Here is a 16,987-nt window from a genome sequence, read left to right on the forward strand (position 1 = left end):
TTATTTATATGGTAGAGCTACTAAATCAAGGTTAGTCAGCCAAAGATTGTTTATTTGAGTTTGCCATCCTTGTATCTCTCCCACCCCAGGCTCCACAGGATGGGGGTGGGGGGTGGGGGGGGGGGGTGATGTCACTACATGTTTTCCACCAATCTGCATGCTGGTGTGTTAAAGTAAACACAGTGGGAGCCCCATGCCCTCTAGAAAGGGGCATAGTAACCCAACGTGCCGCTACTCAGCACACAGTACCACATGTACGCGGTCCATTGCCCAGGTGAGCGCATAGCAGCCTGGCCTGCTACTCCACGCATCCGCTGATGAGCCACACCTGTGACAGTTCATGATACCGTGCTATGCGCCCGATCGGCCCGCTACATGGCTGCTACAAAGTATTGAATAGGGTCCCGTTTGGAAGTTTAGTATTGGAAGGCTAGGGCACGTGATAGGAAGCCAACAATAAATAATTGGCTTAGTGATATGAATCAGAGAGTGACTGTAAAGGGTGGTTTTTCAGATTGGAGGACAGTGAGCAGTGGAGTACCTCAGGGTACAATACTCAGACCTTTGCTTTTTATAATATGCATAAATTATTTTGGCAAGGTGAGCAAGTTGGCTGATGTCACAAAATATGGGTTAAGTAATGGCAGGTGTGATGTGCTGTATTTGGGTAAATTGAACCAGGGAAGGACTGACCCTTTTAGTGGCAGTGTGTCCTAAAGACTGATGGAGCTGAGAGACCTAGGGTACATAGCTCTTTACTAGCTGGAGGCAGGGTATGGAAGAGAGCATTAGGAGTGCTTGCCTTCATCAGTCAGGGCATTGAATTCAAGTGTTAAGTCATTGTGTTGAAGATGTTGATGAGGATGCACTTGGAATATTGTGAGCAGTTTTGGTCACCTAGCTATAGGAAGGGTATTATAAAATTGGAAAGATACTGAAGAAGTTTATACAGTTGTCAGAGTTCCAGACAATTATTCCAGATCATAGTGTAATTGTGTAATTTTTGCCTGGTAGGCAAAAATAAGGTAACAAGGTTCTCAAATTGGAAGAAAGAAACTTGGAGTAAAAATTGAAACTGCAAGAAATACTCAGCAGCACAGCCCATATGGAAACATTTAGCGTAGTGGTTAGTGCAACGCTGTTACAGTGCCAGTAACCGGGGTTTTAATCCCGCACTGTCTGTAAAGAGTTTGTACGTTCTCCCCATGTCTACATGGGTTTCCTGTGGGCATTCTGGTTTCCTCTCATCATTCAAAAACATGCCAGGGTTGTAGGTTAATTGGGTGTAATTAGGTGGCATGGGCACATGGACCAAAAGGGCCTGATACTGTGCTGTATGTCTTTAAAAAAACCTCATCAATTGTATTTGTAAATGAGATCAACAATAATTAACTGGATTGGATCAGATCATTTAAAAATAAAGGAAAATTAGATGCAAATGCTGCATTTGTAATGCAGTTTACCTATCTCGGCTGCACCATTTCATCAGATGCAAGGATCGACAATGAGATAGACAACAGACTCACCAAGGCAAATAGCACCTTTGGAAGACTACACAAAAGAGTCTGGAAAAACAACCAACTGAAAAACCTCACAAAGATAAGCATATACAGAGCCGTTGTCATACCCACACTCCTGTTCGGCTCCGAATCATGGGTCCTCTACCGGCATCACCTACGGCTCCTAGAACGCTTCCACCAGCGTTGTCTCCGCTCCATCCTCAACATCCATTGGAGGGCTTTCATCCCTAACGTCGAAGTACTCGAGATGGCAGAGGTTGACAGCATCGAGTCCACGCTGCTGAAGATCCAGCTGCGCTGGATGGGTCACGTCTCCAGAATGGAGGACCATCGCCTTCCCAAGATCGTGTTATATGGCGAGCTCTCCACTGGCCACTGTGACAGAGGTGCACCAAAGAAAAGGTACAAGGACTGCCTAAAGAAATCTCTTGGTGCCTGCCACATTGACCACCGCCAGTGGGCTGATATCGCCTCAAACCGTGCATCTTGGCGTCTCACAGTTTGGCGGGCAGCAACCTCCTTTGAAGAAGACCGCAGAGCCCACCTCACTGACAAAAGGCAAAGGAGGAAAAACCCAACACCCAACCCCAACCAACCAATTTTCCCCTGCAGCCGCTGCAACCGTGTCTGCCTGTCCCGCATCGGACTTGTCAGCCACAAACGAGCCTGCAGCTGACGTGGACTTTTACCCCCTCCATAAATCTTCGTCCGCGAAGCCAAGCCAAAGAAAAAGAATGCTGAAATGGGAGTAGATAAGAAAATTTGTCATCCAGCAGCATCAGAGCTCTCAGGAGTTCTGGATGAGCTGCTGTTCACTGAAGGCTGGTGGATGGAAGGCAAGGACATGGGTTGTCTTGTCTTGGTCAGGGATCGAGAAAAGCGGTGACAGTAAAAGTGTTGAAAGTGGAATTCCCCTCGTTTAAAGGCTGTGCCATCATAGGCACCCTTAACATTAGAAAGATCCCATAAAAAACATTGGATGAAATGAAGAGGAGATATTGATGCCATCTGACTCTTCCTCTGACATCTTGTTCCATATACCCATCACCTCCGTACCAGGAGGGAGCTCCTTGGGTCCCTTTTAAATCTTTCCCCTCTCACCTCAAACCTATGCCTTTTAGCTTTAGATTCTCCTTATCTGGGAAATAAGACTATGGCTATTTACCTTGCGTATGCCCACATAATTTTATAAACTTGATAAGGTGCTCCATTGGTCTCTTGCATTCAAGGGAAGAAAGCCCTAGCTTGTCAGCCTTTCCTTACAATTTAAGCCTACCAATCCTGATAACATTCTTGTAAATCTTTTCTGCTCCCTTTCCAGCTAAACAATATCTTTCCGATAGTAGGGGGCCAAAACTCCACACTATATTCCAAGCAGACTCACCATCATCTTGTACAGTCCAACATGATGTCTCTTTTCCTGTATTCAGTGCCCTGACCAAGTATGTGAATCACCCTGTCTACATATTTTGCCGCTTTCTTGGGACTATATACCTGTTCCTCAAAGCCTCTCTGTTCTCCATTTTCTAAGTTCTGCTGCACCTTTAACCTACAAAAAATGAAATACATCACACTTGTTGGAGTTAAATTCCATCTACTCACTTCCCCATTTCATCTAAACCCAGATGTAATCCGAGTCAACCTTCCACACTGCCAACTGTGCCACCAGTTTGGTGTCATCCTGTCTTCATGCTGAGGGCATCTTCTATTGAGTGGCATGCTTATTGGGATAGACTCTGAATAGATTTGGCATTTAACAACACTCAGCACAGACTAAGTGATGGCTATGTTGAGTGCTTGTGCACTGGATGCAATTGCCAACTTAAGCTCTCAGTTGTCATCAACCCTCCTCACCTGGATCTGCACCTCCTGCTGGCACCAATCTCACCTCTTTCCTTCATGTCTTTATATCACTTATAAACTCTCTACACCCTCAACCCTGAGCACGTTTGTAACCCAAAATATCAACCATCTGTTTCTCTACAGATCTTGGATTGATTGGGTATGTTCCTCCAGCAGTTTGATTTTTGCTCTGGGTACCCATGAGGAACTGTGACAGCAACAGGAATGTACGCCATCATATATAGCCCAGCATAGCTTTGACTCTACCGTGCTACTGAGCCAGGAGATAAACCCTTTCATTGTTGAAAGGCTCTACAGGTGTAGCACCAGGGATACCAAAAAATAAAGTGCCAATCTAGTGAAACTACAGCACTGGAATACTTATTAGCCGAATAGCATGCAGTAAACATAGCAGGGGGCCAAAACTCCACACAATATTCCATGCGGACTCACCATTCATCTTGTTCATTCAAAGCCATCAAACCAGATCACTGCATTACAGTCTGTCCCTGTCAGACAGTGAATGGTAATGGTCAATTAAACAGCTAATGGGAGGACGAAGCGCAATAACATAGTAGCAGGATATTGCATGGAAGTGTAAAGGACAAATATAAAGCAATCATCACTTTGTTGAGCCAGGTGTACCCAGTGGATGATCAGTCTGACCTTCATCCTTGGATCCCATCTTTGTAGGAGGCAGGCTTTATCCAAGTTCCTCAATGTACTCAATAAGAAACAGCTGAGGGCACTGAATATAGCAAAGGCTAAGGACTGCACAACATCTTAGCTGTAGAATTAAATAGCTTGGTGGCAGAATTAGTTGTCTCTTTTCGCTGACATATGCCAGAATTAATGCAACACGGTAATGTACAAAATTGCAAAAAAAAATTGTGCCTTGCCGATTATTGCCTAATCTGTTTTTTCTCAGTTGTGAGCAAATGAAAGCAGTGCATGAAAATCACAAGGCTCCTGTTTTCATGACAGCATAGACCAAAGAATTTAATAGCAGGGATTATGTGAATGGGGCTGATCAAGGCAGCAAGTCAAGTTTATTGTAATCTTATTGCACAAGTACAACCCAACAAAACAGCATTCTCTGGTGCTCAGTGTAAAACACACAGACACACGAGATGTACTGTAACACGCATACAGACAACAATACATATCCAGGATGTATTCATATATACAAATGAATAAATATTATTTTGTAAATATGAGAGTCTTGGATGGTTAGTGTGAGCAGTTCCTTTGGTCATTCAGCGCTCTCAATGCCTGTGGGAAGAAACTGTTTCTCAACCTGGTGGTGGTGGCTCTGATATTCCTTTAACTCTTTCCCAACTGGAGCAGCTGAAAGATGCTGTGTGCAGGATGAAAGAGACAATGATTTTTTGCAACCTCTTCAGACAACGATCCCAGTAGATCACGTCAATGGAGTGGAGGGAGACCTCTAGTAGTCCTCTCTGCCGCTCTTGGCCCTGTGATTGAGCATTTAAGGAGCCCTGGTATATTTGGAGTCAACTTACGTCAAAATGGAAAATATTTCAATAGTTGGTCAATACCTGTACAAAGGACGACATTTGTGATTGTTGAAGGTCCTTCATTCCCAAGGCATCACTGCAGGAGTTCCACAGGGCAGTGTTCAACACACAACCATCTGCAGCTGCTGCTTCATTGAACTTGCATCCATCCCAAAGTGAAAAGTAGGTTTACTAATGACGTCTTTCTGCTGAAAGTGAATGGCATTCCTTTCCATTTCTAGACCCTCTGCTAATGAGTCATTCAACAAAGACCCAAACAAGATTCAGACATGAACTGATAAACAAAGAGTGACACTTGTGCCTCTTAAGTGTCTGGCAAATTAATGTTTACCTACTCCATTATGAAGTGACTTAACCATCATGAACATTGTACCGATCATAAGTAACCAGTATCTTCGCTGAACCAGCCACTGTGGCTACAAGGGCAAGTCAAAGACTGGGTATCTTGTGGTGAGCAACTTAGCTTCTGACATTTCAAATCCTCTCCCATCATGAACAAGGTACAAGTCAGAAATGGAATGGGGAAAAATCCCCTTGCTGGAAAAGTGCAATTCAAACTACACTCAAGAACCTAAATATCTAGGATAAAGTGCTCACCACTCTAAACATTAATATTTATACTGCAGTGTGTTCAGTCAACACAGTCCTTTACAGTTACTCACCTAGGTTACTCTGACAGCAACTTCCAAACCTGTGACCTCTCCCACCAAGTAGATAGAAGAGTCAACTGCATTGAAACATCCATCCAAATTTCACACCATATTAATTTGTATATCTGTTCATTCATCATCGGTGAGTTTAAATATGCCACTTCCTACCCAACTGAACTTGAGGCACATTCACTAGAAGCACTGTATTAGTTCAGGGAATTGAGAGATCACCAAAAATTTTGGCCTAGTCATAGCTCAGATTTTTTTCTTTACATTTTCTCATCTCAGACATGAGAAATAAGACCAGTCAATCCCTCATGCCCGCTGAACTACTCAGCAGGATGATGCAGGATGTTTTACCTCTGGCTCTTTCCTACACCAATCCCATGCCTAAATGTCGAAAAAAAAATGTATCAATCTCCACCTTAAGTACTCCTGCCACTGAGCCACAAAATCATGCTCTAGTATTGGGTATATGTTCATATAGCTCTGATTTGGGGTAAATTAATATCATATTGCTTTCTCCAGTCTAATTTTGAGTAATTTCTATTTGTATATATTATGCTTTGAAAGTGAAGTCTTTTAACACTGGAATCCTGGAAAGCAATATTTACTCAGCAGACACATAAATTGATTATATAATAAATAGATTAAAATGTTGAATTCAGTGACAATTTCTTGATAAATGATTAAATCATCCTATAAAGCTGCGGTGGAGTCTCCTGAAAGCACAGCTGTATAATAAAACTCTCAATTAAAATGTCTATTTATGTCATGAAGCTTATCCAATACAGGCAATGATGTTTGTAAATGTGATACATTTGCTCTTCAATTTATTGATGCTGTGGTCCTTCTCAATTTTTTTTATCAGCTATATTTTCTTTATTGCAGGATGCATTGGCAATTCTGGAAACTCCAAAGAATCCAAATCAACACCACAGAAAGATGAGTACTCCCCTTTCTGAAATCATTGGTAGGAATTTGAAGGTAGCTCTGGCTAACAGTAGGCGGAATGTGGTCACAACATCTGCAGCTAGCCCACAACTTTGTGTGTCTAAACCAGGCAAGGTAAAATGAGAGTGTGACTATGCACATATTTGATGGCCAGGCGATCTGGCTCCATGTGTTAGGTGCGCGCCATCGCAGCAGCCGCATCAAAGATGGCATTGCACGGCCTTCTTTTCTGGTAGAAGTTCAGGGCCCACATGCGCGCAAATACAACACTTACATCACGATGACGTAGTTTCCAGCACGCAGGGGAAGGAGTTTCGAATGCCTTAAAAGTGGGAGCACGCTTGTCAAAATAAAGCTCACGAGTTCCGACGAGCCCACTGACTGCTGGCCTCGTTTTTTCATTTGGTTAGCACTTTAGGATTACCAAAATCAACTGTTTGGAACATCATTAAGAATACGACCTTGGTTGACGCTTGGGTTCAATCTTTCTACAAGAGTATAATATTTCAGTACCAGGAGATAAATGTATTGATTCTATGTAGCCACTTAATTTCTACGTAAATCAGATGATTTTAGTAAAGCCTTACTAAGTGTTACAGCAGTTGGATGTGCAGCATCACAGTTCAGGTTTAACCTTGACCTTGACAGCAGTCTGACTGAAGTAAAACATGAAAGTCTGAAGATGCTGTGATTGTCATCAAAGCACTCAGCCGGTCTCACAGCATCCATAGGAGGTAAAGATATCGAGTGCCCTCCATAATGTTTGGGACAAAGATACTTTTTTTTCCTTTATTTGTCCATATGCTGCACAGTTTTAAATTCATAATCAAACAATCCACATGTGATTAAAGTACACGTTCCAGATTTTATTAAAGGTTATTTATATATATTTTGGTTTGCCCATGTAGAAATTACAGCACTTTTTATATATGTAATTTCCCCATTTCAGGGCACCATAATGTTTGGGACATTTGGCTTCCCAAGTGTATGTGATTATTCTGGCTTGTTTAATTGCTTCATTAGTGCAGGTTTAAGAGAGTGAGGCTTGCTTTTGATCACCTTTGCAGTCTGTTGTTGCCAGTCAAAATTGTGCTAATGGAAGTCAAAGAAGCCATTATGAGGCTGAAAAACAAGAGTAATAAACAGTAAGAGACGTCGCCCAAACCTTAGGATTACCAAAATAAGCTGTTTGGAACATCATTAAGAATTCAACCTGAAATAAAATTATAAGGAAGTTTTTATGGAAAGATGCCAAGGATTTCTATGGAAAAATTGACTGGAAGTATGAATTGGGTGGTCTACAACTTCCTAACTTTATTATAAAGCAACACAATTACGATTTTGTTTTGAGGAAGGGGATAAAGTAGCGTGGGTCAATGCTGAAATGAATAAGATAGGTGAACAACAATCTGAAGAGATATAAATGCTATGAAGTGTTAATGACTGGGAAAGTAGATACACCAATATTGAGACATTTCATAAGAATGTGGCATAAGGTTCATAGATTGATGGGAATGCAGGGATATGGATTAGCAAATATGCCATTGGTACAAAATAGACTGATACCTTTTATGTTGAATAATAAGAATTTTATTGATTGGTCAAAGAAAGGAATAAAGTTTATTAAAGATTGTTATCAAGGTAGACGTTTAATGATGTTTGACCAATTGAAAATTACTTATGGGATACAAAATAATACAATATTTGAATATTATCAATTAAAGGCTTTTTTACGGGTACATTTGACGTCATTTATTACCACAAGAAGATGAAATTGAAACTATCATAACGGATCCTTACCTTAAACAATTTATTTCAGTTATGTATCTTTTACTTTTAAGAGGAGTTAAGAAAAAATACTTTTATAAATCTAAACAAAGGTGGGAAGGTGATTTAGGTATGGTTATAAACTGTTAAAAACTGGGCCCAGATATGTTACGATAGTATGAAAAATACAATAAATGTTAGATATAGAATGGTAGAATATAACTTTTTGCATCAGTTATATATTACGCCACAAAAGCTTAATAAATTGAAATTAGACTTGTCAGATTTTTTTTTTGATGCATTCTACATGCCCTAAATCAAATTCCTTCTGGACAAATTTGATTTTTTTACAACAGGTAATAGGGACTCCACTTCCACGGGACCCTATGTTATTTTTGTTAGAAAATATATCAAAGATTAATCTGGGGCCCAACTTGGAATGGTTCCAGAAGGAGAGGAGTTCTTAAAGATTGCTTTGGCAGTTGCTAGAAAATGTACAGTGGTTTCGTGGAAATTGGAAACAGATCTAGTACTAGAATGCTGGCATAATGAAATTTGAAGTTGTATACCTTTGAAAAAAAATCACTTATAATCTAAGGAATAAATATGGAGATTTAAAAAAAAATTTGGTTCCCATATATGCAGAAGATTGATGTTGTTACTTTATAATGTTATATTAAGATTATTGGTTAAATCTGAGGTAATTTGTCACTCCATGGCCTCATTATGATGAAATGTTTTTATTATATTTTATTTAATATTAGCTACAATTGTATTTTTATAATCTTTAAAATTGTTATATATTATACCTTTATTGTTAGATTGTTATTAACATATTATATAGTTGTTTTTTGTTATCCAATATTATTGCTAAACTAGTTTAGTTCTTCTCTTTCTTCGGGGGTTTCATGGAAGGGAGTGGGTGGGGGAGGGAGAAAAATGGACAAAAAGCATGTATGTTTTTGATTAGATTAAGCTTTGACTATATATGTAATTTGAATACATGTGTCAATAAAATAAATTTTGAAAAAATTTCAACCTTGGTTGATGCTTGGGGTTAGATCTTTATATCAACATTTTTTTTCTTTTTCCTTTTCTGTTTTACTATTCACTATATGTTTAGATTGGAGTATGAGTCCATGTATTATTATTTCTATATGTTAGGGTACCAATCCAAATTTATATTATATTTAATTTATATGGACTTATTATGTATGGTTGCATGATAAAACTCAATAAAATTCATTTTAAAAGAAAAGGAACATCAATAAGAAGAAAGAGCATACTGCAGAGCTCACTAATCTCAAAGGGACTGGAAGGCCAAGGAAGACCACTGCTGATGACAAGAATTCTCATAATAATGAAGAAAAATCCACAAACACCTCAGGAGGCAGGTGTCCGTAGAAGATTTCATGAACAGAAATACAGAGGTTATATCTCAAGATGCAAACCACAAGTTAGTCACAAACAGGATGACTGGATTACAGTTTGCCAAGAAGTATTTAAAAAATGTGCAGAATTCTGGAAAAAAACCTTGTGGACAGATGTGATCAAGATTAACCAAAGCATACCACCTCATCTGTGAAACTTGGTGGTGGGAGTGTTAGGGCCTGGGGACATATGACTGCCACAGGTCCTGGTGTGCTTATCTTCATTAATGATGTGACTACTGATGGCAGTAGCAAAATAAATTCTGAGGTGCATAGAAGCATTTTATCTACTCAAGTTCGAGCAAATGGCTCCAAACTCTTTGGACAGTATTTCATCCTACATTGAGACAATGATCCCAAACATGCTGCTATAGCAACAAATGAGTTTTTCAACGTTTTAAAAACTGTAAAATTCTTGAATGGCCAAATCACTTGTGAATTATTTGATTCCAAATTTACAATTGTGAAACACTGAGGCAAATAAAGGAAAAAATTGTCTTTGTCCCAAACATAATGGAGGCACTGTATTACCAACATTACAGGACTGAGCCCTTCTTCAAGATGTGACTTAACTGACGGTCTGACTAAGTTTGTATCTTCACCATGTCATCTCTGAGGTGCTTCATTTTCCTTCCAAAAAGCAAAGTTGTGCTGGTCAATACTGTAAATTGTCACCTGTGTAAAGGGGTAATTGGATGATTGGGGAAAGGGAACTATTGATGGGAATACAAAAGAGGTGAAAATGAGATTTGTATAGATGGGGTTCCTGATAGTTGGTGTAATGGGGTGAAGCACTTGCATCCTGACTCTATGATCTTCATAAACATAATTGTCTGACTAAATATAAGGCTTTGTATGTGGGCATCTATTTCCTTCTCTCTATTGCATTCAAATACAGTACCATGTTAAGCCTTGGTTGCCAATGTGAGAACTGAAGGGAAATACTGTACGTATTGTAAATCAAAAGTAAGAGCAGAAACTAGTGCAGATACAGAAAATCAGAAATAAAAACAATGCTGGTCACTCAATTCTCTGATAACATTCTTGTGCAGTGAGCCTTTTGGTTGAATCTTTTATCCTATGTTCTTCAATAGTCTTTCATTTTAAATAATGGTGCTTCACCTTGCAGACATTTTTCTAAATGATAACTTCTGCTTCATAATAGTAATTATTTAGTATTGAATCAAACATTTTCCAGATTGCACTCAAACTTTAAAAAAATTGTGGAGCACTTTGCTTATTCATTCTACTCTTGTGTTGGTGCAATACATTGGTTTATTGGAATAAATAGGTTGAGATCATGTTTTTTTTAAATTTAGACATACAGCATAGTAACAGGCCCTTCTGGCCCATGAACCCATGTCACCCAAATACCCCAATTAACCCACAACCCCTGTACATTTTAAAGGGTGGGAGGAAACCGGAGCATACAGAGACAAGCCACACAGACAAAATGTTCTTCTTTTTTCTTCTTTGGCTTGGCTTCGCGGACGAAGATTTATGGAGGGGGTAACAAACTTCTTAGACAGTGCCCAATTTGAATCCATATCACTAATAGTGTTGTAGTATCTGCTATGTTTACTGTGTCACCCATAAGTTGAGATAAATTAGATTTCTGTGGCTTGAGATGTATTTTCTCATGTTTTGAAATTCATTCCTTTGAAATCTGCCTTCATAATAAATAAAACGTTCACTGCAATTTTGGTTTCTTTGACAGGAAGAACGTAACATCTTAGCCGATGTTGTGATTTGTGTCAGCAAGAAGCTTGGTAAGCGACAGGGTGATTTAAATGCAATTGCAGCCTCACTGGGAGCAGATTACAGGTATTTATTTTTTGCTGCAATGCACCATTTCTTAGAATAAATTTTTTTCCAACTTAGGTCGAAACAAAATTTTGATATTTTTGTTCTTAGGTGGAGTTACGATGAAACAGTAACGCATTTAATTTACCAGGGCAGGCAGAATGACACCAGTCGGGAGTACAAGTCTGTCAAAGAAAAGGGCATTCACATTGTCTCGGAATACTGGCTTTTTGCAGTAAGAGATTTACCTTTTGATCTGGTGTGGTTCTAGTGACCTGCAGAAAAAACCTGATTGCCCACAAGTTGAATTCTTATTTCACTTTATTTGCACCAGTGATGGTCTGAATATTCTGTTCTATACAGTACTTTATAGGTCTAAATGTTTGAATCATCAGCTGCAAGTCTAGAGTAAGAGAATTTTGCATTCTTTTCATCCCATTTAAAAAAAAATTATTCCCCATTTTTTTTTAAAACAAAATAATCCTCATGACCTCTTTCTTTAAACAAAACAGTAAAAATTATACATTTTAAAGTTTTTGTGGATTTGGTGGTGGACATTGTACTTGTGGAAAATCCGCATTTGTGACTATTATAAACAATCCTTTAGCCATTCCCTTTGAATATGATATCATTTTACTTTGATTGTTCTCTGTTTAAACTGTTAACTGTTGTGAATGTATTTAGACAATTGATGCTACTCTCAATGAAAATTCCATGGTTTAGTCTATGTATTGTCCCATTCACATATTTAGCAGAAATTATGATTACTCCTTGCATCTGCTAAGGGGTCTAATCCTGGTACTGTCGTGTTAAATTGCAGCATCTGCAGGAATAGCAAAACATGTTAACTGAGTCCTGATGTAAAACTTTGAATCATGAATTTGTTGTAGTGGCGAAGGAAGCCAATTGAGACCAAGCTGGCTCCTTGCAGAAAACTCAAATAGGTCCCATTCTTTTGTCCTTTACCCTTAGCTCTGAAAACTGTTCTCACCAAAGTGTCTTTCCATCTCTTTTATGTTTGCATTAGTTAGTATTATTTTTCTGCCAGATTTAACTTTTTCACAAAAACCTTCATTATTTAGAGACAATGGCATTAAAATTCTCAGTTCTAAGGAGAAAATGTGTGTTTATACAGTTTCCCTCATGTTGTCACATTATTGAGGTCCCTAGTACTATTCTATTATATTTTCTTTGCAGTGTCTCTACGATTTTAATTCTTGACTGGTTGCAGTGTTAAAGCTTATCCATTAAGGAAGGATCACTCAGCTGAAAGATTGACCCTTTTTTCTCTCTTCATAGATTTGCATGAAATCTGAAGTTTTATTTTATTCCCAAAGCCCACACAGTTTTGTTAAACATCAAGAAAATTGCATATACTGAAACCTGGAACTAAACATAAAAATGCTGGAACTCACAACTGGTCAGGCAGCATCTATGAAAATGGAAATAGTTAATGATACCGTTCTGAAACCCTTTGTCGAAACTGAAGACGTGAAACATTCTCTTTCCAAAGAGACTGCTTGAACTGCCATGTTTTTTACAGCATATTTTGTTTTTGCTCCACTGTTTTGTCGCCTTTAGTTTCCAGTTTTGCACAGATTTGTAGTGGGGGATAAAGTGGAATAGAGCAACAAATTATTGGATTCTAGATTTCAAAAGAACATAATTATAATAGAAATAAGTTAATATTTAAACATAAAAATCTACAGCACAATACAGGTCCTTTGGTTATTTTGATTGATGTGGGACTTGACGTAGAATATGGTTAATGCTTAGAGCTTTTGTTTTTTATGAACAACTTGTAAATTAAAACACTAACTCTGGAATTCTTTAAAACAGTGTGCTGATGAACAGAAAAGAGTGCCTGAATCTCTTTATCCTCACACGTATAATCCTAATATGAGTCTGGATATGAGTGCAGTTCACGAAACTAAAGTCTCCTCTCGCCAATGCCCTTCTGAAGCAAAATGCAGAGATGAACAGGTATTGTAACAATGTATAATGCAGTACATAATTTGTGATACTGCCATTGATTCTCCTATTTCACAAAAGAATTATTATGTGTTAGTACTCCTGAGAATAAAACAATAAAGTTTATGGACCAAGTGAACCCTCTTGATTCTGAAATAAATATACCACTTTTTCATCTTGAAAACCTTGATTAACATAAAGAAATTCCACTCTCCACTCTCCTTTCATTCTCAGTCTATTATGAGAGTGGGTTTATAATAATATTTAAGATGTAATGCCGAAAGATAGATTCCAATGGTTTCCCTCAACTCCTACGTACTCTAATGGAAGTACAATGCCTGCCTTTTCCATTCTTGACACAATTTCAATTTATTTATCTCATTTTTTTTCTGTGCTGCTTTGCTATGGCCAAATCACTTATTTACTGAAGTCCCACTTAATAGATGCTTTTGCTAAAAACAGACATTCTGGGCCTTTAGCTAAACACAATCTGCTGGAGGATCTCAGCAGGTCAAACAGAATAAGTGGGAGAAAAAGAATGGTCAACATTTCAAACCCAAACCCTTCAGTGAGGCTTCTAGACCTGCTGAGTTCTTCCAACTTTTTAGCTTCAGATTTCACCATCTTGTGTGTCTTCATGCTAGGTGGGCCTTCAACTGGAATTATGAATTTATATCCCCAGGAAACAGCATGACTTGCATAATTAATTATTTCTAGTTCTTACCCAGTTACATGTTAGTCTTTCTTGTTTATATCTCTGCAATTTAAAATCAAAAGGTTAATAAAATTTAATTTTAAAATTAAATTAATAATGATAAAATGCAGGATGATTAACCTACCACCAAATGTTATGTCCATTCTGACTAAGGATGGTCATACATTCCAGGTGTAAGAGCACAATGAAAGTTTATCAGATTAACTCCAGACATGAGGTTGTTTTTCCTCTGAGGAAAGGTTCAAGCAGACTGAGCCTTGAGCTTAGACTGAGTAGTGGTCTTGTCAAACATACAAAATTATTCCAGAACTTAACAAGGATGAAATTATCCTTGTTAGGGTGTCCATAAGCAGGGGTCACAGATTCAAAATAAAGGGTCAGCCTTTCAGGGCAGAAATAAGAAGAAATGTCTTCATCTAGCAAGTCAATCTTTAAAAGTATTTACCCAAAAGGTCAGTGGGAACACAGGTACTGAGTAGAGAACCATAGAACACTACAGCGCAGACTGCATACCCTTTGGCACATCTGGTGTGTTCGATGGTCCCATTCAAGTACCTATCCAAGTTTTTCTTAAATGTCAAAATTGAGCCCACATTCACCACTTCAGCTGTCAGCACGTTTCACACTTTCATCACCCTCATGAGTGAAGAAATTCTCCCTAAATTTCCCTTTGAAAATTTTACCTTTCACCCTTAACCCAGGTCCTCTAGTTCTTGTCTCACCTCAACAGTGGAAAATCCTTTTTGCATTTACTCTGTCTCCCTGGGGTCTCTGTTCCCTCTATTGATGACCTTTACCAGGAGTGTTGCTTAAAAAGGACTCAAAGAATTAGAGGACCCTTTCCCCCTTTCCATCCAGCACACAGTATCTTTGACTCATTAAGATCAACCAGGAGGTAAAGGAGCATCAAAATCAGGACTGCTAAGCTGGGTAATAGTCTTTTGCCCCGCAGGCTGTGAGATTGCTGAACAATATCCTGTAACTGAGTAAAGGATCCAAAAATATTTATTTTTATTAATTTTATTATATATATATATATATAGTGTGTGTGTGTGTGTACAAATCTGCACCATGGTCTGGAGAAATGCTGTTTCATCAGGTTGTACATGTACAGTTAGATGATAATAAACTTGAGCTATTTGCCTCATGGATTTTGTATACGTCGATCAGTTCTCTCCTGATTCTCTGATGCTCCAGGGAATAAAGTCCTAACCTGCTTAACTTTTTCCTGTAACTCAGTTCATCAAGTCCCAGCAATATTCTCATAAATCTTCTCTGGAGCCTTTCAAAAATCTTGTTTGCATCTTTCCTGTAATTAGATGACCAGAAATGCACCCAATTCTCCATATTTGGCTTCATCAATATCAACTTCACTGTAGCATTCCGACTCCTTTGATTTATGAAGGCCACCATGCCAAAAGCTCTTTCAATGATCATACTGTCAGGCAATTGTGTATCTGTATTCCCTGATTCGTCTATCCTATTGCACAGTAATAGTGTCAAGATAAATTTATGGCATATACACATGATGTTTCCTTGATAATTATGTTGAAGAGCCAAGCAGGGAAAAGCTATTTTTGCTTTAGTATTATGTAATGAAAAAGGGGTAATTGTTGAGATGCTAATAATAATCATAAAATATTTCATGTAAAGGTTGAAAAATATTTATTTCAATTTGCTCCCAGGCCTTGAACCTGAATAAAGCTAACCACAAAGGCATGAGCTGTGAGTTGGTTAAGGTAGAGAAAGCTAGCTATGTTAAAGAGTATCACAGTAAACTAGTAATGTCTAACTTCTTAAATTTAAGGGAGAAAAAGTCAATGAGAAACTGGGCAACCATAGCTTTGAACAAAGTGACAAATTATATTATATCACATCTAAAAGATCATAGAATTACCAAACATAGCAGGAGGAACGAGGATTGGGAAAATTTCATGATGAGTCATGTATGGACTATAGTATTCGCAAGAATTTTGAAAGTGGAATGTAAAAGGGAAGATCCCAAATGCATAAAAATAGATTACAAGAGCTTTGGTAGATACTTGAAGAGGAAAAGATTTGCTCAATAAGGAAATTAAAAGAATTTGGGCAATATTTTATCTAATCCTAATGTAAAAATCTACTGTAAATGCAAATCTAGACGGATTTGGAGAAACAAGCATCAGAGGACTGAAATGTGGTAAGTTCCTGGGATTCTTTGACCTGCATCTGAGCACATTAAAGAGGACCTCTATGAATATAGTGGATACACTGATTATCATCTTTCAAAATTCTGTAGATTCTTGTACAATTCTCATAGTTTAGAAGATAGTAAATGTAATCCTGGGAAATAAACGGATCTGTAGAAGTTAGCCTGACATTATAAACTGAGAAAAATGCAGGCATCATTATTGAAATGTAGTTCTAGTACACGAGGAAACTAATAATAGATTGGGCAGTCAATCTGAACTTATGATGTGGTGTTTTGAATTTTCAGAAGATATTTGAAAAAATAACTCAAGAGATTTTAAACAAAATTGGGTGCACAGACCAGAGAGTAACATTTGGGCATAGATTGAGAAAAACAGAAATTAGGGATAAATGGGTCATTTTTGTAGTGTTGTGTGAAACAGCCCTACCTGCAATCTTGACAGCAAAGATCAAGTAAAATGTACCCAGATCTTCGTGGCAGTGTGAAGGGAATCCAGGGTATCTACAGGAGATGTAGGCTGGGAAGTGCATGGAAAATTAAATATTATGAAATGTAAGGTCATCTACTTTGGCAGATGAGGAGAGAGATGGTATATTTTTTTAAATT

The 16,987-nt window shown here is 38.2% G+C and overlaps 1 protein-coding gene across 5 annotated transcripts in view; it reads left to right on the forward strand.

The window, feature by feature from the left end:
• The window catches only part of topbp1 (DNA topoisomerase II binding protein 1), a 130,339-nt gene that overhangs the window by 79,094 nt on the left and 34,258 nt on the right, over window positions 1-16,987 (forward strand). For all 5 annotated transcript variants that reach the window (XM_069909114.1, XM_069909105.1, XM_069909095.1 and 2 more), the window contains 4 exons: window positions 6,442-6,618; window positions 11,419-11,525; window positions 11,616-11,739; window positions 13,344-13,487. In XM_069909114.1, the coding sequence (XP_069765215.1) occupies window positions 6,442-6,618; window positions 11,419-11,525; window positions 11,616-11,739; window positions 13,344-13,487 (552 nt within the window). The remainder of the gene's footprint in view (window positions 1-6,441; window positions 6,619-11,418; window positions 11,526-11,615; window positions 11,740-13,343; window positions 13,488-16,987) is intronic.

Source organism: Narcine bancroftii, chromosome 1, assembly GCF_036971445.1.
Source record: "Narcine bancroftii isolate sNarBan1 chromosome 1, sNarBan1.hap1, whole genome shotgun sequence".
Classification (NCBI taxonomy): Eukaryota; Metazoa; Chordata; class Chondrichthyes; order Torpediniformes; family Narcinidae; genus Narcine; species Narcine bancroftii.